At 45.6% G+C, this 24,254-nt stretch overlaps 1 protein-coding gene across 7 annotated transcripts in view; it reads right to left on the bottom strand.

Moving 5' to 3' along the window:
• ELAVL4 (ELAV like RNA binding protein 4) overlaps positions 1-24,254 on the bottom strand; it is a 143,447-nt gene that overhangs the window by 7,651 nt on the left and 111,542 nt on the right. For all 7 annotated transcript variants that reach the window (XM_059689612.1, XM_059689614.1, XM_059689607.1 and 4 more), the window contains 2 exons: positions 18,167-18,270; positions 1,339-1,492 (listed from right to left, as the gene is read on the bottom strand). In XM_059689612.1, the coding sequence (XP_059545595.1) occupies positions 1,339-1,492; positions 18,167-18,270 (258 nt within the window). The remainder of the gene's footprint in view (positions 1-1,338; positions 1,493-18,166; positions 18,271-24,254) is intronic.

The following is a 24,254-nucleotide window of genomic DNA, read 5'->3' on the forward strand; positions in this document are numbered from 1 at the left end:
GATCCTGCCCCCAAACTCCTGTTGAGCCTCAGGTCAGCCATGCTGAGCTGCCAGATGTTCCCAGGACAGGTTGAGTTCTTCCTCGACTTCATGCCTTGACTTGCACCCTATTAGCCTATGCTATAGGACACATCCTATCTGCCTGCCAGATAACTGCAAGTCATCTTCGAAATCCCTGTTCAAACTTTGCCACCTCAATGGAGCCTTCCCAACAATTTCCAGCAGGCACAGCACGCCTTCTCCTGAGCTCTCACGGTGCACTGGACAGCCTCTAGCAGGTGCCCTGAGCTCTCACGGTGCACTGGACAGCCTCTAGCAGGTGCCCTGAGCTCTCACGGTGCACTGGACAGCCTCTAGCAGGTGTCATGAGCTCTCACGGTGCACTGGACAGTCTCTAGCAGGTGTCATGAGCTCTCATGGTGCACTGGACAACCTCTAGCAGGTGCCCTGAGCTCTCACGGTGCACTGGACAGCCTCTAGCAGGTGCCCTGAGCTCTCACGGTGCACTGGACAGCCTCTAGCAGGTGCTCATCACACAGGAGTCCAGTAAGGACTGGGCCTCCTCCACCCTGGACCCCAGTGTTTCCTTCGTCTCTGGACCCTGGTGTCCCTCTGCACAGTGTCTGTGGCACAGCAGCTTCAATGAAGGTTTGTTGCATGACTTGAAGGAGAAGCACATGCTGAACTGCTCCTGGGGGATGTTTTAAATTGAGAGCAAGTTGGGAGGTGAAAACATTTTGTCATTAAAAATGAAATCTGGGGGTGCCTTGCATTTCTTACTGAGAGGTGGTGGTTGCCTTTCTTTAGTGTGGGCCAAGTCCCTCAGTACTGGACCTTGGATTCATATCTCTGCACTGCTTCTGACTAGCCAGACCGAAGTCAGATCCCCCGCTTTGGACCCCTGTTTCCTCCTGTGTGAAAGGGGCCAGTGTGAAGTTCCCTCTCTCTCTATGGGGGCTAACATCGGGGCTAGAGCGATACCTACAGGTTCTTTTCACACACAAATGTAATGTTACCTGGTTGAGGTTTGAAAGAGACTTTGAAGGTCACATAGTTCCACTCTCAACCCAATGCCTGAATCGTCCTCCCAGTCCTTCCAAGTAGACCAGCTGCTGCTGCACTGATTCCCACGGTGGAGGGCTCCTGCCTCCTGAGATGGCCCACTTTCAATGTGGGGAGTTGATTGAGAAGAAGTCTTTCTCTTACGTCAAAAATCTGTCCACTCATGACCCATATCTTCTACCCTACGTAACCATTACCCCTCTGCTCCTATGGGTCACAGGGCTCTGGCTGGTGACACTGAGACACAAGGAAAGGAACGACAAAGAAACACTTAACCTGTGACTTGATCAACCAGGATCCGTGAGGTGATGATACGGCCATATTGCGAGAAAAGCTGCTCCAGTTCCTTCTGGGTCATGGTTTTGGGAAGGCCGCTAACATAGAGGTTAGCATCCCTGATTGAGGCAGAGCTCGGGCGGGCATAGGAGACCTAGGAAAAAACAAGAGGAGCTAAATCCATTAGAGGCAACACCTTCTGAGTAGCGAGACCAAGTTTTCCACCAAGACGAGAATGCCTCATCTACCTTTCTAACTCATGGTGTCCGTTTGAATAACTCAGAAGCTCAGATTTTAGCTTCCCTTGTAATAGTAATGAGAACCAGGAGAACAGCAATAGAGGAACAAAAGGAGAGCTGACAATAACTTAAAACAAATGCACAGATAAGGGTCTCTAAGTGCAGAATAAAATAGCTACTGTATTGCAGCTGTTAAATGCAGAACTACCCACGCTTAGAGTTCTGGAGATTTACCTCCTGGGTGTGGGTGTATAGATGATTTACTGTATCCAACACATAATAATCTTTGAATAAATAAAAAAAAACCACCCATAAAATTCTGCTCTGTGGATTTCTCTCCTTGGCACCCTCCCCACCTCACCCCCTTCTTCGTGAGCGCATAAAAGCGATCAGGTTCTCTGCGAGATTTTTTATGTTCCATCCTTTGTGCTGCTCCAATCTGTTCCCACAAGGTCTGCTCTCGCTGAATGACAAAGCGCTGGTGAAATGGGGCTGAATGAACATCTGCTTGCAAAACTGGATATGTGACCTTGTCAGAACATCTGCAAGAACCAGTTGCCTTCGAACTTGGAGGCGGAGCAGACGAAACCACAATAAACAAAATGAGGGCGAGGTGGAGAGGAGGGCGGGCAAGGGCAGCAGGAGAGAGACGCGAGCCTCACCGATGCTTATAATAAGTTCGACTTTGTAAATTTGTCCTCCCAGATCTCTCAACTGCTCCCCCCTCAAAGCTAACACAGAAGTGTAAACAGATCTGAAATTCCATCTGCAAGAAGCCAAATCCGTAGCAGTACACACAAGCAAAGCAAACCCCAGCAGTCATTAATTTTAGACTTTCATTTACTTATTTATTTATTTTTTAAAGAAAACAACATCAGACGTTTGAAATATAATTTACAGCTAGTCTAACAAAAGCACTTTCCTGCTAAAGCTATTTCTGGGGCGGTTATGGCTCAGAATAGATGATGAAAACAGTCATTTCAGAGCACATCTGACAATGTCGGACAGGAAGGGACCTATTTGCCTTAGCATTGTTCAGTCGGGAGTTTTATTTCATCTATAACCAATTTACAAGACCTGCTAAGACTCTAGGGGTGTGTGTGTGTGTGTGTGTGTGTGTGCGCGCGCGCAAAAGAAATGATCCAGGTTAAACTGGACCTCTGGCATTAAGAACTAAAGCTCCAGTAGCGAGGAGGACCCTGTGTCTGAGACAGGGTCTAGCAAAGAGGAACGAGGCATGAGCAGACCCCTCACCATGGCACTCTCTCTCTTTCCATGACAGAGATGCCAGGTCCCTCTATGGGTTCTACATCTACGATAGATGTTGACTCAACAGGTAAATGATATGAAAAACTAACTTATCTTGCTGATGGAGCAAGGCAGCTCACCTGTAGTGTCTTCACCTTCTAGAAGCTCATGGCTGGCTTCTCCAGGCTCCTCCCCAGGACATGGCTGACAGGCAGAGGGACCAATACATGGAGGGTCCCGTGTGTGCATTTTTTTGGGTTGGAGGATGAAGAACCAAAAACCCTATGAGACTGTTTGGCCAGGGTGCCACTCCACACGGGGCTCTCCCATGCTGTCCTTTACGGGACAAAGTCTGGTTATAACCTTGCAAAACATTTCTTTAGGCACGAGGAGGGAGCAATAGGGAGAAAGAAACAGAAACTTCATGTATGTTTGTGGCAATGAGAGTCACTCTTGTCTGAACCCTGCCAATTACTGACAGATTATCTGAATGACCTTTGTGTTTCCCTAAAACATACCCTCCTCCCTCTTTGGGTTTGCTCCAGGGGAAAAATTTTCCCATCTACTTCCTCAGCTGCAAATCCTACCCCTCTTTCAGGCGCAGCTCACATGCCACCTCCTCTAATCAGCATTCCCTGATCTCCCAACAGGGCTCACAAAGAGCCGCACCCACAGTACTTAACTTGTCCTGACTTTGATTCACCATCTCTCCATCTAGTCTGTGGATTTCCTTCAGGTCATGGTTGTAAACCTGTGTCTTATTCATCTCTGTGACTCTAGCTCCCAGCACAGAGCCCGATACCCACAGGGTACTCAACACCCACTGAAAGACTGAATGCACACCACAGCTCACACTGAATGATGCACACATTAATGGGGTTAATTGTAGCTTGGATTTCTGAGAATTAAGGGGGAATCACTGAGAGTTAAGCATCCAGAACCACAGCTGTGATTCCCCACTAAGCTAAGAGCTAAGGGATAGGCTTCCCATTCTCCAGTGTCTGTGGTTGGAAGGACTGAAACAGTGTTGTATGGCTAGACAGCATTTAAAGGTCTTCCCAGCAAACATTTCCTGAGGGTCCACTCTGAGCCAGGCACAGTGCTGCATGCTGGGGATATACAACACATAAGGACAAGGCATGTTTTTTTGCCCTAAAGGATCCCCAAGTGCAATGGGTACAACAAAGACCACTCAGGAGGTACTCAATAAATGAGTTAAATGGAAGAATGACTAATATGCTTATGGACCAATCACCACAATGCCACAAATGTGTGCTATTCCAGGGTGATGTATAGATGCAACTGGAACACAGAGAAGAGAGAGACTAATCTCCCTTTAATTAAGGATTAAAAAGGCCAGGAAGGAGACAGAGCTGAGGTGAGACTGGTGGAGAAACAGGTGGTGTGATAGTGTCAGGGGTCAGGGAATGGTGGCCTGATGATATCACTCTTCTATTTGAGGACCAACAGGAAGATGAAGGTCAAGGGCTTAGTGTAGGGCCTACCTGATATCCACAGGGCACATACATGGATTCCCATTAGCTCTGGGAACCCAGAACTGGGGTACAGAGGGGAGCAGGCTGGGACAGACCTGCTGGGAAAAGGAGCCGGCACTGGGAAGCCAATGACACAACCAGAGCCATCTCCTCAAAAGATGATTCTGACAGGGAGATTCTCAGTCAAGGAGAATTACTGCTACACATCCCCAGGGACAGGCCCCAGCCACACAGCAGCAGCACGTCCCAAAGGTGAACAGCACCCTGCTTATCTATCCTCCGCCAAGCCAACTCCTGCTGCTTAGTTGTTCTCTATTTGGAACCTTAAGTCTATTGTTCTCTTAGTTTCCTGTCCAGGAAACATGTAGAAATAGGAGTGGACAAAAATGACAGAAAAAAAAGATCTTCCCACATTCAATATCCAAAACACTCCTTCCAGTATCTAAACTTTTCAAATCCCCTCATCCATTTATTAAATCCTCACGGAATGACTACAGGTGGTGGCCCTTTGTTCGGGTGAAACGTTTTTAAAGATCCCAATTCTCAGTTCCTGCAGAGTCAGGCATGGCTGGCTTGTTAACCCCACCGAGCCTGGGGCTTCAGTGCTGGAGGCAGCGCCCTGCAGAAGCCTGTGCCTAAGACCATGGGGATCCAGCTTGCTCCATTCATCCAGGATCTCGGAGGACAAGACTGGCATTTCTAGGCCAGCACTGATCTTGCTCTGGAGCTTGGGAAAAGCTGAAAGGAGGGAGCCTACTCCTCTCTCTCTGGGTAAGGGTGGCCCACAGGGAGGGGAGGATAAATGGCTGACTTTATAAATAATCTTGAGGGAAGATGTGCAGTCACTCCAAATTCCCCATCCCTCTCCATCGCTGCAGGCTCACAGCAGCCCTCCCCCTCCAAGAGTGACAGTATGGCATGGAGCTATGCATCCTGACTGTGGGCAAGTAATTGACCTTGGGCAAGTCATTATATGTTGATAAGTCTCAGTTTCTTTACTGGTAGAAAGGAGGACAATTCTCCTTTGATGGGTTATTGTAAAGCGTTGAGATAATAGGTTGAATGTGTCTAACACACACCCAGAATTTAGTTGATACTTAGTAAGTATGATTACTGATGAGTCATTCAGGTGTTTGTGGGCCAGCCTGGGACTCCAGCCCTCATTGGGACACACTTTTTAATTTTATCACAAGCAAACATTTGGAACACTGCCAGTGAGTTCCTGTGGAGGCACTGTCCTCGGTCATCCTGGTGGGTCTGGATCGTCCTTGACCTCTCCACAGTCATGAAGTAGCCCTAGCACATCCCTACAGGTTCCATTGCTTCTCATCCTCAGAGCGTTTTCCATTTTCCAAAGTGACGTCACAAGGCAGCTCTCAGTGATTCTCGCCAAGGTGGCAAGGCAGGCATTGCCAACCCTCACAGACGGGGCAGCAGGACCAGGGCTGGGGCTGCCCCTTCCCGTACAATACTAACAGGTGCCTTCACCTGTGCACTGCCAGGGCTTGGCCTGGGTAAGGAGGGAGGAAGAGCATGGTCTGGGGAAAACCATTTCCTGAATCATCTGGCAACGCCTGCTCCTTGTCTGACCCGCCATGGTACAGAAAAGGGGGAGGACTTGGAAAACATGATAAAGGCATCATCTTGGGTGTTATTAGGAAGATAAGATGAGAGGAAAAGCCATCTTCTCTGCCCTGAAAGGGTATTCCTTCAGGAAAACACTGGCATTAGAAGATCATTCATTCCACCCCTTCCTCAACACTTCCAGTGTGTCAGGCCTTGTGCTAGGGGTGAGAGCATCTCTGTTTCAAGGGCCCCACAGGCCGCTGAGGGAAGTAAGCAAACAAGTGAAGAGTGAGACACAGAGGGTTGTTCCTGATGGGGATACTGAGGGGGATACACGTTTCATCCTCCCTGTGCTTCCTTCCATGTGGAGGGAGCCCCTATAGGAGCAGTGCAGGCCAGGGGAACGGGCGTGCCGACTCTGAAAAGGCCTCAGCAAAGGAGACAGGCACATGAGCCTCAGCTGCTGCCGGCTTCCTCCCTCTGGGAGTCAGATGCCAGCTGGAAGCACACTTTCTGCTCCAGGCTCTCAGGTCCTATGGGAGCAGGTTGTGCTCTGATATAGGGAGGCCTGTGGGGACCAGACCACCTGTGATGGGGCATGTCAGTCTGTCCAAGTGTGGGGTTCTGTGTTAGGAAGCCTACTGTGTCCATGGAATTCATCTGAGACTTAAACAGTATTAAGATGACCTTAGGATTCCATATCTTTTACTCTTTTGCCTCATTTCTCAATGGGTTTAGAACTTGGAGGCATCATTTGTTGGGCACTTCAAATTACAAGAAGGACTTCTATCATTGACTGGGTGTTTTCATGAGCTCAGCATTCTATTCACAAAACTGCCAATTTCTACAAAAACAGATCATGGTAAGTGGAAATAAAGAGGACAGGTGACATTGGAAATAAAGCACCATCCTTGAAAACTGCTTACAGAAACTTGATGCTGTAAGTGGCCTCAAATGTTCAAGGCAGGCCCGGCCGGTATATCTCAGTGGCTGAGCACCAACCTATGAACCAGGAGGTCATGGTTCAATTCCTGGTCAGGGCACATGCCCGATTGTGGGCTCGATCCCCAGTGTGAGGCTTGCAGGAGACGTCCAATCAATGATTCCCTCTCATCACTGATGTTTCTATCTCTCACTCCCTTTTCCTTCCCCTCTGAAATCAATAAAAAATATATTTTTTAAAAAAGTTCAAGGCAGGATCCAAACAGCAGGCCACTCACCTTACACACTTCCAAGGACAGGAAGCTTGCTACTTCATGAGGCACCCCACACCATCACTGGTTAGTAGATAATTATTTCTTCTACTGAGTTAAAAGCTGTCTTCCCAGAGTTTCTACCCTTCTTCTATTTCTAATCTAGCTCCACACACTAGGAGTATCCTTCCTGTCTTCATCACCCCTTATCTTGTGAGTCTCACTGGTAGGTACTGGTTAGACTATCAGGCAACAGTATTTTTAGACAGGTCACTTCAAGGAAGTTCTCATTCATCTTACCTTAACTGAAACTGAGCACCTATTCTGGAATGGAAAGGCAACAGAATAACCTCATTAAGAGCAAGAACTTTGAGGTTGAAGAGATGTGAGTTTAAATCCAGATCACTTACTGGCTATGTGTCCTTGGGGTAAGTCACTTAACCTTTCTGAGCTGCATTACTTGAATAATGTAGTTTAGAAGCTTTCTAATAGAGATGTTTGAGGATTAAACAAGCTAATGCATATAAGATTCCTGGGCACAATGCCTGGCACACAGTAAGTGCTCAATAAATAATGGCGTTGGTATGATTGCTATGCAATCAGGCCTTATGCTAGACATTGCAGGTGCAGAGATGAATTCAATAGTTCCTGACATGTAGGACTATTAGTCTGGCACAGGACACACACACACAAATAGATAATTCCAGAATATCAGGCTGCAGATTTCCCCAATCTGTTGTAACAACCTCCCTAGAGCATACAGATCCCCGGGGGACATTCACTTCAAAGAGACCAGGAGAAGAACAGCAGCAGAGAACAGACTCTGGTGCTGCCAGGGCCTTCTAGGAGGAACCCTTTCAAGGACCTCCAATCCTACTCCAAGAGCTGGGAGAGAAGAAAGAAGCCAGCTGGCTCCTGGAAACTACAGCTTTGACTGCGAGGACTGCAGGCAGGACAGGTGTCAGCATGAGGACTGGGACCACATACTTCCCCCTCCCGCCTCCTGATAAATGATATTCTGTTATCTGGGGCAAAACCTGATGCTAACATTTCCAAGGGAGCTCTGAATGTGCCACTTCTCCCTGCTCAAACACTTTCAAGGGTTCTCTGGCACCTTGTATGGAAGTTCCAATCCTTTACCTGAGCATTCAAGTCCGACCTCTCCTCCTACTAATCTCTCCATGCACCTTCCACCTCAACTCAAACTAAAAAAGGTGAATGTGCACTGAAATTTTCTACTTCTATGTCTTTGTTCTTGCTGTTTGTTCATCATCATGGCAAAAGGGGAGTCCTGCCCATCCTCCCAGGCTTAGCCTGAATTCTGCCTCCTCCATGAAGCCCAGGCACAAATGACTGCTCTCTCCTTGGGCTCCAAAGATGGTACACATTTCAATGGCAGCAGCTATCACACCCGGCCTCCCATCAGCCATCTGTGTCAACACTGAATCTGCCCTAATAGTCTGAGCATTCTGATGGCAGTTTGGGCAGACCTCCTGTGGCATCTAGTTGCGAAGACTTACATAGGCAGGTGCTGAATAAATGCTCTCCGAATTGAAATGGAAAGTTGAAATATAGTGTATGCAAGGACATTTAGTCCCTGGGAGAAGAAGCAAAAGGGAATCATGGAGTTGACGAGTATCCAAGAATATCACGAGAGGCTCTGGCACACAGTAGGCCAAATAAATATGTGTTCTAAAACAAAGATGTGGTGATGGATTCGTGTGCTTTACAACTTCTTTTTATTTTTTATTTATTTATTTTTTTAATATATTTTATTGATTTTTTACAGAGAGGAAGGGAGAGAGAGAGAGAGTTAGAAACATCGATGAGAGAGAAACATCGATCAGCTGCCTCCTGCACATCTCCCACTGGGGAAGTGCCCGCAACCCAGGTACATGCCCTTGACCGGAATCGAACCTGGGACCTTTCAGTCCGCAGGCCGACGCTCTATCCACTGAGCCAAACCGGTTTCGGCTACAACTTCTTTTTAAAAGTCCATCAGGTTATGGAAGAGGCTTACTAAGTACAAGAATTTCGCTGTCTGCCTGGTGGCCCTAGAAGGGAGAGATATGCTAATGGTTTAATGGCCTGGCTAGTGGAAAACCTGCTCTCAAACTCAGGGCTTCAGACACTCAGTCACTCTCCTCATTAAACTGCAACTCCTGACTCTTGCTTTATGAAAACCTGATAAGGTCACTGTGGCCACCTGGAAGCTCCATAATAACACTTTCTACTATACAAAGCCTTTTATGTATGCTGCCCAAGACTCAACAGGAGTCAGACTCTAAAACAGGTAGATGGAAAAAGTCTCCTCCTCTTCTCATGGAATTTTCACTTTAGAAGTCAACTGTATTCATCTTCATTCTGGGGAACATTACTAGAACACACACTGTATGCCATGGGGAGATATTATTAGTTCTATTTTCCAGATGACAAACTCTAGTTCAATGAGGTCAAGTACTTATCCAAGGTCACAAAGCTGAACTAAGACAAAGCCAGATATGACTTCAAGTTTGGGGATCTTTCCCTTATGGTAGGCTGATGTGGACAGACAGTGAAAAAAAAGCCGTGTACTTGGCACATACTGCTCTCGCCCTGAAATGTTACCAAGCTGGAAAGATCGCGCTATAATATTTTAGTTAAACTGTTAGAGCTGGAAGGAACCATTCTGCAGGTGGGGAAATAAGTCCAGAGAAGTAAAGTAAGTTCCCCAGGTCATCCTGGTAGTGTTTGACAGAGCTGGGTCTTGTCTCTCCATCTCAATATAGAGCTCTTCTGACTGAATAATGAGGGGGAAGGGAAGAGGGGAAAGCTCAATGACCTTTGATAGGCCACTGATTTGCCCTGGGGCTTTGTGATAAGGATGGAGAAGAGATTATTTCCCAGGGCCACTGAGATTTTAGGCCAGCATTGCCCAATAGAATGTTTGGGGACCATGAAAATGGTCTAGATCTGTGCAGCTGAATTTGGTAGCCACTAGCTACATGTGGCTACTGAGTACTTGAAACATACTTAGTGTGACTGAGGAATTGAACTTTTCATTTTATTTAATCTTACTTAATTTAAATTCAAATTATAACCATATATGACTAGTGGCCACTCTCCTGGAAAGAACAGCTCAAGGCCCAGGAGCAACATGAAGTTACAGCATCTCAGACTGGAAGGGACCTTAAGGATCATTTAGTCAGACTCCAGTCTGGTATAGGAATCCTGTCTTCATCATCCTTAGTGACTCCATTTGAATGCCTTTGACAATCAGGGACTCACTATCACCTAAGGCTAATGTTCTACCCTCATAACTCCCTAAGTTCTCTTCACAGATTCTTGAAATATAGGATTGAGCTTTAGAGTCACTTCAGACTCCCTCCCGCCTCCCCACACTTCAGGGTAATGGAAAAGCAATCATTGTGGGGTGAATGTGTCAGATTTTTTAAAATCATGAAGCTGAGAATGAGATACAAGACAGCAGGCCAGAGTGGCCAAGATAGGACCACTATTTCCTGTGATTTAGAGTCCACAGTTCTCCTAACAAGGCCAAGGTCTGGGTTTCTTTTTTAAGCAGCTCGAAACACATTGTTGACTGATTTTACACTTGAAGGCTGATAAAGCCCACGCCCCATTCCACGCACGTCTAAAAACCTACGTGTCCTCCCAACCTGGACCTGTCTAATTTTCTTTTGTAATCCAGACACAGGACACTGTGGATGGCCTCTAAGATGCTGGATCATACCAACCTCACTGGGCAGGGACAGTAGGGAAACCACCTCCCAAACTCCTATCCCTGAATCTGAAATTATTCACTCAAAGGAAGTGAACAGGGCCCTGGGTAGCACAGCAGCCAAAAAGAATCTCTCATGGAGACAGCAGCTTGGTATGACTGGGTAAATGGGGCTCCGGTTTCCACTGGCCTTGCCCGTGTGCCCTCTCCTTGCTCCTTGGGGATTCAGTGATCCAGCCGCCCTTGCTGACCTTGGCAGGGGAAGCGCTCCTGCACTGGCTCTGCCTATAGCTATATAATGGGGGAGGAGAAAAAGGCCTTTTTATTATTAACAAGACTGAGGAAGGCAGTCTATTATTCCTGGGTGGGGTGATATCCGTCAGCAAAAAGTGATCTGCTAACTCTCCGGAAGCATTAAGAGCAGTGATAGGAGAAAGAATTGCTTATGCCAAGTGCAAAGAAAAGATGCCTCAGCGGAATGAAGGCCTTTAGCAAGGCGGGTGGATGCTGGGGGAGGGAGGGAGGCCCGGATCCCTGATGACCCCTGGCAAGAGCAAGAAGCGGGAGGGGCCAACTGGAACCTGCAAAACTCAAGTGTGGGAAGATTCCCCTGGAGGCACCGTTAGTGCTATTGGAAGAATAAAGTGAAAATGGAGAAACGGCTAAGCCGGCATAAGCCGCATCACAGCCCAGGGAGGCTGGAATGAAGAGCGCGCTCTCCCTCTCCTTCCAGGAGAAGGGAGATGGTTCCTTTTGAAAAGCCTTCCCCTTCTCTAGTCCTGCTCCCCCCTTGAACTGGGCTCCTGCCTCACAATAAAGCGTCTTCTTACTCTCTCACCCCATTTCCCGACTGAGTGCCAACCCTCCTGGGTTCACTGAGTGGCAGAAACAGCCCTTTTCTCACCTCATCCCTGAAATCACTCACACCTCCAGTTTGGACAAGAGCTGTGCTCTGTGACTGTTTTACTTAGAGTCATAATTTTATAATTTGAGTGATCGCTTAATGCAATTATTAGTAAAAGACAAGACATAAAACCATTTGCAAACATGCAACTCAATGAAAAAAGGAAGGAAATATATAAAGATGGTAACCACGTTGAGTTGGGAATGGCTGATACTGCCTTCATTATAAGATAATACATTTTCCAAATAATTCTTCAATAAGCGTGTCTTGCTTTTAAAGTGAGTAAAAAAGCTCCCAGGAGAGCTTATGAAAAACCAATGCCTCATGCTGACAAAAACCTACCACAACAGCCTGCAAGCTGCTGGTTTCATTCAACAAGCAGCCCCAGTGAACCTTCTTAGAACTTTACTTTGACCAGCTCCCTCTCTTGCTCAGCAACCTACTTCCTTGTACAGTTCCCTTGCTTGCTTCGCTCCCTACTTCCCACAGCCCCTCCAAGCCAAATGGGAACCCTGTAGCCGCATGACCACCCGGTCTCACTACATAGAGTTGGTCCTTGGCATGTCTGTGTTCCCTATAAGACAAGAGCTTCCAGAGGCAGCAGCGAACACTTCCCTAATCCTGCTCCTCAAACATGGGTTAAAGTCTAAACAGAGGTCCTATTACTGTGAACGTTTTGGCGGGAAGAATTCCAAACCCTCAAATCCAATTTGCAATCACTTTTTGCTGAAGGGTCTCAGTGTAACTTGAATGTGTACCCAAACTTTGGATAAACATATCCCTCTTTTGAAGTACCACAGAGCCATCTGATTTTCTTTGTTCCTAATTAACCTGAGACCTGGGGCACTGCCCTTGGATTTGATAGCGTGCTTAACGAGAGGCAGGATTTACATTGCAAATTCAGAGGCTGCTCTTTTGGAGCCCATGGAGAGGTCCAGGACTGGGACAGGCATCGGTGTGGGGTCCAGGAGTACTGGACATCATTTTCTAGACTCCAGAGCCACTTCACCCAATGCTTTCCAGAATCTAAAGCAGCAGTTCTCAACCTATGGGTCGCGACCCCTTTGGGGGTCGAACGACCCTTTCACAGGGGTCACCTAAGACCATTGGAAAACACATATATAATTACATATTGTTTTTGTGATTAATCACTATGCTTTAATTATGTTCAATTTGTAACAATGAAATTGGGGGTCACCACAACATGAGGAACTGTATTAAAGGGTTGTGGCATTAGGAAGGTTGAGAACCACTGGTCTAAAGTGATCTATGTTGGAGCCGAGTTGGGGGGCGGGGTGGAGAACTAAACAAACAGCATCCCCAAAGCCCTAAGTGGGGAAAATCATCTCCACTGGGTTCAGGGTTGAAATGTTGAGAAAAGACTCCGTTTCTTCAGTGAGGCGCCAGGCTGCCCTGGCGGGTTGGCAATGCAAGCCCATGACTGCCTGGCGTGGAGCGATGGGAGAATCGCTGGGGCACTGCCTGGGAAGCAGGGGTCTGAGAAGGAATGAGCTGAAGTCAGGTCAGCGCTCAGGTTGATGGCAGAAGCCCTGAATCACGAGTCTGTTTACTCAAGAGCCTGCAAGAGCCACACAATCCACTTGTTTGCTTTTTATATCTCCTTCCCATGCCAGGGAGTATAACTCGTGTGTGTGCAAGGCCAAATGCACACCCACACCCTCACAGAAGGCACGTGCCACTGAACAAACAGGCAGGGCAACATTCCAACATGTATGATCTTCTGCCAATGCCCCCTTTAAAACATTTCTATGTTGTTGTTACTCCAAATCTCACTACCAATGGTGTGATCCTCAGTAAGTCTCTTAACCTCTTTGGGCCTCAGTTTTCTCATTTGTATAGAGAGCACCTCCCTACAGGGTTATTTTAAGAATTGGAGCTGATCTGCGTAAAGCACCTAGCCCCAGGATGTTTCAAGGTTTAAATGGGATCGAACATGTGAAGGAGATAGACCAGAGTAAATATTCAGTGTCAGGGAGCATTACTGTTGTTATTATTTCCTTTCAAGCTCATGGTCACATATGAAGCAGCTCCTCTTCTGACAGAGCGCTTCACAGAGCCTCTGGATGCTAACTCAGTTCCACTGCTGGCCACGTGTGTGGCTTTGGACAAGTCACTCCATCCCTCTGAGCCTGCTCTCCAAGATGAGGGCTGGGAACCTGGCCACTGTCCCCCCACTAACGAGGTTGCAATCCAAAGAATAATTGCTCTGCAGTCCCATGTTTGCAAACGTGTACTACATGGTTCCGAGGAGATCTCTGTAATCCATGCTTCCAAAGAAGATGCTTGTTTTTCCAGGTAGGCAAGTAATCTGCAGTCATCCACGCTGGTCATGGTGGCTGACTTAGGAATCACACTCTTTCTCTGCTTTGATGCTGTGTCTGTGTCATTGTATTTTTCTTGAGGACAAATGCCTGGCCTTGCCCTCCACACACCCTCAGTATTCACACAGTCACATTACATCCACTTAATAAACGGGAAACAAATATTTGGGGAACCATCATTTGTGGGCACCTTCTCCTAGTAGCCCAGTAATGAGTCATTCACTTCCAATCAGCAAAACAGAGCTTGTGTATTTAAATTTGAGTTCAGAGGCTTCCAACTGTTGTTTGTCCACAGGTCAAATACTAAGTGATGTTTCGCCTACCTACAGAATGCTTTAAAATGTTTTGAGTTGGTATCCAATCTCTAGAAATTGGGAGACTTGGCATTGAAAAAAAAAATCTAGATTTCAGTTTCTATTGAACAAACGGAAGATCTGGCAGCAATCTAGGCTTAGACCATCAGCAGTAGCTAAAGAAAAGCTGCCCTCTCTCCTGTGCCACAGCTCACTACAGCCTCCACTCCCCACTTCCCACTTTCCAGAACTATCTCTGACTCTAGCTGTTAGGCATTAATCTTCAAGGCATAAGGGTGGACTCGGTTTGCCCGCATCTAGGTTGTGCATTACATTTAAAGTAGTGTGTTTTGCATGAAGCACTCCAAATATGCTCCATAAATGTGAGAAGGAGGGACTAACTTGACTAAAGTTTGCAAACATGTACTAGATCAGTGATTCTCAACCTGTGGGTCGCGACCCCTTTGGCGGTAATGACCCTTTCACAGGGGTCGCCTAAGACCATCCTGCCTATCAGATATTTACATTACAATTCATAACAGTAGCAACATTACAATTATGAAGTAGCAACGAAAATAATTTTATGGTTGGGTCACAACATGAGGAACTATATTTAAAGGGCCAGAAGGTTGAGAACCACTGTACTAAATGGTTCCAAGGAGATATCTGTAATGCATATTTTAAGATAACATTTTTCCCCCCAGATAGACAAGTTTCCTACTCCTGCATGGAGTTAGAGAGATAAATCTCGTGTCACTTATCAAAGCAAACTGAAGCAGGAGAAGTAAACAGAGGCCCGAAAGGCAGAAAAGCAATTTTTAAAAATTAATAAATGATGAGACTATTAACAGCACATGAAAAAGGTTTGCTTTTCCTCTCCCCTTTAATATGATTTTTACCTTAAACAGTGTGTCCCTGTAGGAAAGGGAGGAAAAGTTAATAAAGGAACCTATCACTCAAACTTAATTTTTAGTATGGCAAATAAACTGCTTTAATGAAAGGGCTGAAATCCCCAGGTTTGCACATTAAACTTTCATTCGTTGTAGAGAATGGAAATTATTGATTTAGCCGTGGCATCATGCATTTTGAATCCTACAGTGGCTTGGAAGCCCACGTTACTGCTGGGTGCAAATGTGTTGGCAGCGTTTTGATGCTGGGAGAGCAGAGGGTGGGTGAGGGGTAGGGGGAGGAATATAGGGAAGGAAAGGAGGGAGACTGGCTCTTCACAGAAAGAAAATAATCAATGTTCCTCGTTGCCAAGATCCACTTAGACAAAGCACTACTTCTGACGGTATGATGGGCCAGGGGTGCATTCTGAGATCAGAAAAGCTGGGTTCACTCAGTCTTTTGGGAAATGCCTACAGCTTCAGGGATCACTTAACAACAAACCACACAGAATGGATGGCTGATGATTTGAGCCTAAGCTCTTGGAGAAGCTCTTGGGGAAGTTTGGATTTCAAGAAAACTGCAGGGAAGAAAAGTATCTTTCTCGCTTCAAGGTCAGGGTGCCCATCAAGGGAAGAGTAAACGTCTGACATTCTAATACTGAATTGGATAGCACAGAAAAATCAATCCAAACCACAAATACAGCTCTCAACCTGGTGTGGCCTCATCACAAAGTCAGGTGACAGGAGCATCCCATCTTTACTTAAAGCACAAAAATAGGTATGTTTTTCTTTTGAAAGAAATTAATTCTCCTACCTCTCAGAGGACTACCCTGTATTTAAGCAACACTCAATTATTTCCTCCTTAGAGAACTCATAGGGATTGATTCTAAGCCAAGACTGAAGCAACCTGAATCAGGCCTATTTTGGGGTCTTTGTGTACCACAGGCTGTATGAGATCAGGAAAGATAATTTCTAATCATCTTTAGAAATAAGCTAAACTCAATTAGAAAAGTAAACCTGCCCTGGCCGGCTTGGCTCAGTGGATAGAGCATCAGCCTGCAGACTGAAGGGTCCCAGGTTCGATTCGGGCCAAGGGCACATGCCTGAGTTGTGGGCTGGATCCCCAGTAGGGGGTGTGCGGGAGGCAGCCGATCAATGATTCTTCCTCATCATTGACGTTTCTCTCTCTCTCTCCTTCTCCCTCCCTCTCTGAAATCAATAAAGAAATATATTTTTAAAAAAAGAAAGAAAGAAAAGTAAAGCTGCTGAAGAAAGGAAGGAAGGAAGGAAGGGAGTGAGTGAGTGAGGGAGGAAGGAAGGGAGGGAGGGAGGGAGGAAGGAGGGAGGAAGTAAGGAGGGAGGGGGAAGTGGAGAGAGAGAGGGAGGGATGGAGGATGAAAATGAAAAATGGTACAGCCCCTTTGACAAAGAGTCTGGCCCGTCCTCAAAATGTCAGAGCTTCCATATGACCCAACAACTCCACCTCTAAGTACACACTCATGAGAAATGAGAGCACATGTCCACACCAAACTTGTAAACAAATGCTCACAGCAGTAGCATCCAGTATTCATAATACTCAAAAGGTGGAAACAACCCACATGTCCATCAGCTGATGAATGGTAAATAAAATGCAGTATACCCATGCAATGTCATATCTTTTGGCAATAAAAACTATGAATACATGCTATAACATGGATGAACCCTGAAAGCATTATGCTAAGTGAATAAAGCCAGTCACAAAGGATCAAAAAAAAAAAAAAAAAAAAAAAAAAAAAAAGAAAGGAAGGAAGAAAGGAAAGACAGTCACATAATATATTCCCCAAAAAGAAAGTTTTGTTTTGGTTGCCTCCCAGCTATGGTAAGATGCTCTTACACCACTAGTCTCCCCTGTCAGCCTGACTGTGGGAGAAGCAGCTCTGTTGAACTAAGAAGTTCTGGTTGTGTGTTTTCAGACAGAGAGCTGGTGCCATCTATAGATTTCCATTCTGGGAGAGGTTTCTCTTTTGTCCTACTTTGTGTCAGGCTTGCTGTTGTGAGGATCAGAGTGCCCAGGAGACACCCCCCCTGGTTTAATAGGCTATGAAGAATGGGGCTCATTAATTGGCTGGCAGCTGCCCCCAAACAGGATGCTAGGTGGGGCGGCCGGGAAAGGGAGGCAGAGGAGGTAGGCTCCATTCAGGAGTCACCACTGGCTGTCAGAGGGGGCCTCAAAGCCAATGGCACCACCTCCTGAAGGACCCCATCAGGTGAAGTCTGAACTGAGAGTGACAGTCCAGCCGCAGAAGCCTTGGTCTGGAGGAGCAGGCTCTGGGTCACCGTTATTTTTCACCTTAACCCTCGCATAGATATTATTTACTGGTCTGATTATTTTCAGATGCCTGGAATGTTCCTTTTTTGGTCATTCCTTTGTTCCTGTCGATTTTGTATACCAGTTCACTAGTGTATTTATTTTATAACTGATTTTTCCTTTTCAAGTCTCAGGAGGGTCCTCTCTACCTTTAGGTAAAGCCAAGCTGCTCAGCCTGGCACATGAGGCCCCTGTCCTCCCCCACCCCCCATCCAAACGTAGGCCACACTAGTCCATACGCTGTTCTCACTCACAATATTTATGTACATTTTCAAAGCGTTGCATGTGCTGTTCCCTCTGCCTGGAACAGCTTCTTATCTCAGCTTCTTCCCGTAGCTCAATTCTGGCCATCTCTGCAGACTCAGGCTCACAGGCCTTCCATGTGGGGTACTCATCCCTGACATCCACCACTCATGTTCCCTCCCTGTGCTCAGCCCTCACTTCACTCTTCCGTAATGATCTGTGTCCCCAGGAAATGTCCTCTGAATAAATAAAGAGCATCACCTCCAGCTTCCTCATGGCCTTTATTTATTAGAACAAAGGGATGAAATCAACCAGTGCCTCCCCAATCAGGAGCCAGAATATCACCTCTTACCTTTATGGTTTTGGTCTGGAGTCTGAGTCCATTTAAAGTGTTGATGGCTTTCTCTGCATCCTTTGGATCAATATAGTTAACGAATCCATACCCTAAACTCTGTCCTGTGGAAACATTTTTAAAAAGAGAGAGAGAGAGAGAAAGAGAGAGAGAGAGAAAGCGCTCAATATCTTTATAGAGGTAACACTTCCTATTGCAGTGAATCCAAACCCTCCTAGTATATGGTTCCTGTTATATCAGGATTTACCCTCAGGTTGAGAAATTTCAAATTCTTTCATGTTTCATTCTGGTAAGTTTTTGAGCTCATGGAGCTGCCCAAGGTGGGAATGGGTAAGCACTCCTGCACATCCACACCATATATACACCAATGTCCTCTTAGTGGAGAAGAGGCAGGACAGGGTAGTGGATGGAGAACAAGTGTCATTTGTTAGAGAGAACTGAACTGGAGTCCCGGGAATTTCCCTGTAAGCAGCGTGACATCTCAGAGATGTGGGCGAAATAGGAGATTAAATGACTTGTCTCCAAAGTTTGTGGCACTTGCCACAAAAAGGTTTGAGAGGGTTGATGAGATATTGTATATAAAATGTCTACCCAATACATTGCTTAGAACATAGTAGCTGCTCAACAAAAGACAGCTCTGCTATGCTTAGTCCTGTAAAACTGGGGCAAGCGCTGGATGTAGGAGCTGTGTCTGCTGCCTCCGTCACGCCAGCCACACCCACACCCAGAGGAATGCAGCAGGAGCTGAGCAGCAAAGATTGGAGGAGACATTATAGTGAAGGCATGGCCAGAATTTTAAGCAGTCGCTGCAAATAATTCATTGCCTCCATCATTCCCCCAGCCCAATAATCATAAAAGAGGGGTGGGTTCTATTGGAAAGGACTGAGGAGCTCCTAACTCAAAGGGGGTGTGTGCAGGCACATTCTTCTAAGAGAATTTAGCTCCTTGGGGTGGAGACGGCATCCACTTGTCTGCAAAGAGAGGTGGCAAGTGACAGGGCTCCCCCCCTAAGTGAAATAAAAATAATGTGTTTGCGATCGTGCCACTGATTATAAATAGTCCATCAGCTCTGCCATGTGCCATCAGCCAGAAATATCATTAGGAAACTTTACATTTACTGACATAGCCTTTAAGAAACACAGAGCTCAGGGTGGCTGCAAAACCAGCTGAAACTTCCCAGGCAATGCTATTGATTTGTGGGCGGCTGCAGAGCCGAAGGGGAGGAAAATGACAGGACATCACACGTCAGGGAGGACTGATTACATAAAGCTCCCTTTGGAGTACAGCGGCCGGGGCTAAGAGACAATACAACAAAAAGCCTGCCATGTCCTGGTGACAGGAGCCCATTTCAGCAGCCAAAAAATCTTTCCAACAGCTTCTGTTTTGCTGGTAAATGTCTGTGTTTGTGTCGGTTGTAGGAGGGAACCTGGGAAAACAAGTTGGGTTCTGGATCAGAAAGTGGGTGACTTTGTTATCCTTTATAGGATGGAAACAAAGAGAATCATAAGGAAACGCAAATGCATTATTTTTTGTCCCCCAAATGACAATTCTTTCCATTAGCACATTCCTTTGTGTTTTGGAATAACAGAGTTAGAATAGGAAAAGACAGGGGAAGGGGCAAACTTTTCCAGATATGCCCTTCACCAGCCAGAATTAGTAACTGAAAAAGGAGGAGAGAATGCCGAGCAGCCTCCAGCCACTGGGACCCTTCTCTTCCCCTTTCACTGTGATTGTGGTGTGTGTCTGTCTGTGAGTGTGTACACAGAAGAGTAAATGTGAGAGAGAGGTGTGTGTGAATTACAAGACCTTGCCACACATCCCACAAAATTTTCTGCAAATCAAAAAAGTAAAAGAGACTAATTTCATTGGTTTAAAAATATCATTTATCTTAAATTTGGCTTCACCTCAACAAGCCTAACTAAATTTACCTAATTAAATTCATTTTCATCATGCAAATTTCCATTTTCACCATGCAAATTTATTAGTCCTATCTATCTTGTATATAAGAGAAGCCTTAAAAATGACTGTACTAAAATATTTTTACAGTTATTTATGTTCAACGGTCATGCACCAAGTTGGGCTGCTTCAAAGGGCATTTCAAAAAGCAATACTCTCAATGATAAACCTCAGGTATGAGTTCTAGGAAATGAGTCAGACAGTCAGCCTGTCCCACTAAATACTTTGTGTAAAAGTAAAATGAAAAAATATAGACAAAACACTCACCACTTAACTGCAAACATTGAACCTAAATCCAAATAGTTCATAATTCATCACAGTGATGGAATATATGTGGAGGAATTTATCATGCCTACCAGTGATGCATGTTCCCTGATACACTCTCTTTCTTTCTAATTATTCATATGTTTACAGAAATCTGAAATAAATAGTAGAGAGGCTATGATTGTTATACATTCGATATTTTATCTTTATTAGAGGCCCGATGCACGAAATTTGTGCATGGGCCAAGCCCCTTGCAGCCCTGGCTGCCTTGGCCCATTGCAGCTCCGGCTGCCTCAGCCCTCCCAGCCCCGGCTTCGTCCAGAAGGTAGTTTGGCTGTCCGGTCTAATTAGCATGTTATGCTTTTATTATTATAGATTGTGGACCTTTGTTTCAGGAGGAAGAAACACTCTCAGGTCTTGGGAAGGTTCTGAAGATCAAGCGAAGGAAAAGGACTCCTGAGTCATAGCTCTCCCCCTGCCTGTATCAGTCCCAAACCCACCATCACCTTAGTACTTGACGACAGTATTATCATTATGTGCTCTAGCTTTAGAGAGAGAGACTGTGCTTAATATCAAGAAAGAGGGTGTTCTAGGACAAGTAAAAACCAGATGAATATCCTTTTAGAAAGCAAGAGGAAAAACGATTGGAGATACTCCTTGATATGAAATAACGAATTGCAAACTTTAAACAGAACACTGCATTGAACAAGAGGAGGGCAGAAGTGGAAAGCTTGCTTGTGAATTGAAAGCTATGAGATAAGCTGGCAGCCCAGTGAAACTACCTGTGGTTAACCTAGTTCCCAAACAGGCTGCTTCACGGGCCTCTTGCCATCACAGGAGTCCTGCTAAGTCTAATAAAAAGTGCTCTATGGAACTAAAGACCCTCTTTACAACAGTCTTTAGAGGACTAAATCCCTAGGTAGAAAATATAAAATCCAAAGACCCATTTCTTTCAAAATTCTTTTAGTAGTGGGGGAGAGTAAAATAAAGAAGAATTTTTGTGTTTTGGTGGCCATATATTGGCGATAGGTTGTGGGTTTGCAGTTCCGTATTTAAATGTACATAGAAAAATATAGATGAAACATATGCACAAAAATGCCAGCACTATATCCATGGGGACCAAGAGAGCCACCATGCTGGGAAGGTCCAAGGGACCCAGTCAAGAGCCTAGAGCTAAGTGTATGTGTAGGACCCAAACATAGATATGGTCGGTCCTTATATTATTCTTTCTCTCTTCCCCCCGCCGCACCCCCCCCACCCAAATAAATGCGTCTTCTTTCTTATTAGCTATGGCAAGATTTGACTATATAGGTATGGCGGCAGTATTTCAGAACAGAAAATTAAACTCAATTTTTGTTCTCAATTAATGAATTAATTTTGATAGCAAGTTGAACAAATAAAAAATTAAATTACTGAAGTTAATGTTTGTTGAATTAACAATAAAGAAAAAATAAATCAATAAAGAGGTAAGATATTATGAAATAAAGACTGCCTCCAAAATTCAGAAACTATGGTGAGAACCTGGCTTTTTGAAGCCCAGGTAACCTACAGCCCTTACATGTAACCAGTCCTTGACAGTCCAGAACATGGGCAAAGGGGGGGGGGGTCTCCAATGACCACCCATGAGAGGACATGCACTCTTGGTAGTTTGGGATAGCAACTTAAAATTAGAATGTAGTTTCCAAGGAAAACTTTCACACATAATGCCTACATTTTAAGGCATTTCAGTTGGGTTTTGTAGTAAACAGGTTTTTTTCTTACCAAGCTTTTCTTAAATCTGAACATGAGTATTTCTGTTTTTGTAAATCGCACATGCACAACACAAACACATGCCATGTCCTCCTAGTATGACGTGGCGAAATCTCTATTCTGCTATAATGATTTGTACACCTAACTTCTCCCCTCAGACGTCAACCACTTCTCTCCCTAAAAACTAGCTTATAAAAGTTTGCATCTTTGAACATAGAGGGTACTCAACAAATACTGGCTACGTGAAAGAATAGATAAACACATCTGTACTAATTCTTTAATTCTGGAAGCATATGACCAGATGTTTTTATGTTTGGGGGGAGAAGAGGTAGAGGGCGGGTCCTTGGGGAAAGGAGAAAACACGACAATAAGCTAACATCAGGGATGATTGGAAAACACAACACAGACAAAAAATGTCCTAGGTGGCTTCTGCAGTATCGTTCAGGTGGACGATAAAACCCATCCCTGCCCACCTTCCACAGAGACTCTGGGTTTCCAAAGTGCTCCCCCCTCTCCCCCTCTTCTGTCGCATTCAATTCCCACAACAGCCTGTGGGAGAGATAATCATCATTTTGCAGATGTGGAAACTGAAGTGCAGGGAAAACACTACTTTTCCCTACGTTACAGAGCTGGATCTTAGTCTAGATCAGGGGATGGGGAAATTGTTTTATACATAGGGTGAGATGGCAAATAGTTTAGCATGGGTGGGTCCTCTAGGCCCTGTCATGACAACTCTGCCATTGTAGCATGAAAGTAGCCACAGACGACATGGAAACAAATGAGTGTCTGTGTTCCAATAAAACTTTATTTAGAAAAACAGGCAGTGGGCTCAATTTGTCTTTTGGGCCATAGTTTGACCCGGTCTAGAGCCTTTGACTCCAAATCTGGTATCCATTGCGATAACCACAGTTACTCCATTTGAACTAAAATGTTATTGACAACTATTTTGAGGCCCTGAAATACCTCTGAGGCTTTTCTGAATCACCTAAGAAAAAGCAGATTATCGCTGATAGTTTGCGTTAAGCATTTTTAATTTGTACTTAAACTCTAGGGAGTGTGACCACCATAGCTGATATAACCCCTCATTTTCCCAGTCATTCAGGACAGAAGTTGTTGTCCCTTGCCTTTGAGGTCATGGGGGTTATGACAGCAGGATTCCGAATGTGACATCCTCATGGCTGATGGCAGCAGCAGAGAAGCTGTCCGTCCCCTTGCAGGGCTGGCCAGAAGGAACCTCAGCATTTCTGCACTGCTAACCTGCACAGCTTGCTCTTTCTGTCTTCAAAAAGCGTCATCCTCCAGAAACCTCACAGTTACTTCCCTCATCTGCAAAGCCCCCGAGGGGGGCTGCCAGATGGGTAGCTGCTGTTGATGAAAACTTCTGAGTTGAGTAAGGAATTTTTGTGGATGTTAGAACCCCTAGCTCAGGCTGAAATTCTGTTCTCAAAGCACATGATAAAATCCCCAGTCACCTCAAGATCACCTGTGTGGCGGTAATCCACATGCTGGGTTAACCGAAGCCAACTCCACATCCCAGGACTCCCTCCTGCCAGTCCCGAGGGCTTTCCTGGCTGTCAGCTGCCTTGAAATCTACCTGAACTCACCCCAAGGAGGGCAGCGAGCTCTGCGGCTGTTACTGCATACGTGTGTGCGGGCAGCGGGGTGGGGGCTCAAAACCGTATTTTCTGTATAACGCTGGTTAAGTCATTTAAGCTTCATCAGCCTGTTCCCTTATCTGGAAAACAGGGATAATCCCTTATCCTCACAATCAAAGGATCACTGTGAGGATTAACTATATTAGCATGTGGACGAAGAACTGCTACAATTTACTCAGTGCCTATTTTATGCCAGGCACTATGCTAAATGGCCTAGTAAGAGGACCTAATATAATCCTGTGTGAAATGGGTACACAAGGCCCATTGTGCAGATACGGGAAGCGAGGCTAAGAAGTGTTAACCTGCCAAAACCGGTTTGGCTCAGTGGATAGAGCGTCAGCCTGCGGACTGAGAGGTCCCGGGTTTGATTCCGGTCAAGGGCATGTACCTGGGTTGCGGGCACATCCCCGGTGGGGGATGTGCAGGAGGCAGCTGATCGATGTTTCTCTCTCATCGATGTTTCT

This window comes from Myotis daubentonii, chromosome 3 (genome assembly GCF_963259705.1).
Source record: "Myotis daubentonii chromosome 3, mMyoDau2.1, whole genome shotgun sequence".
Lineage (NCBI taxonomy): Eukaryota > Metazoa > Chordata > Mammalia > Chiroptera > Vespertilionidae > Myotis > Myotis daubentonii.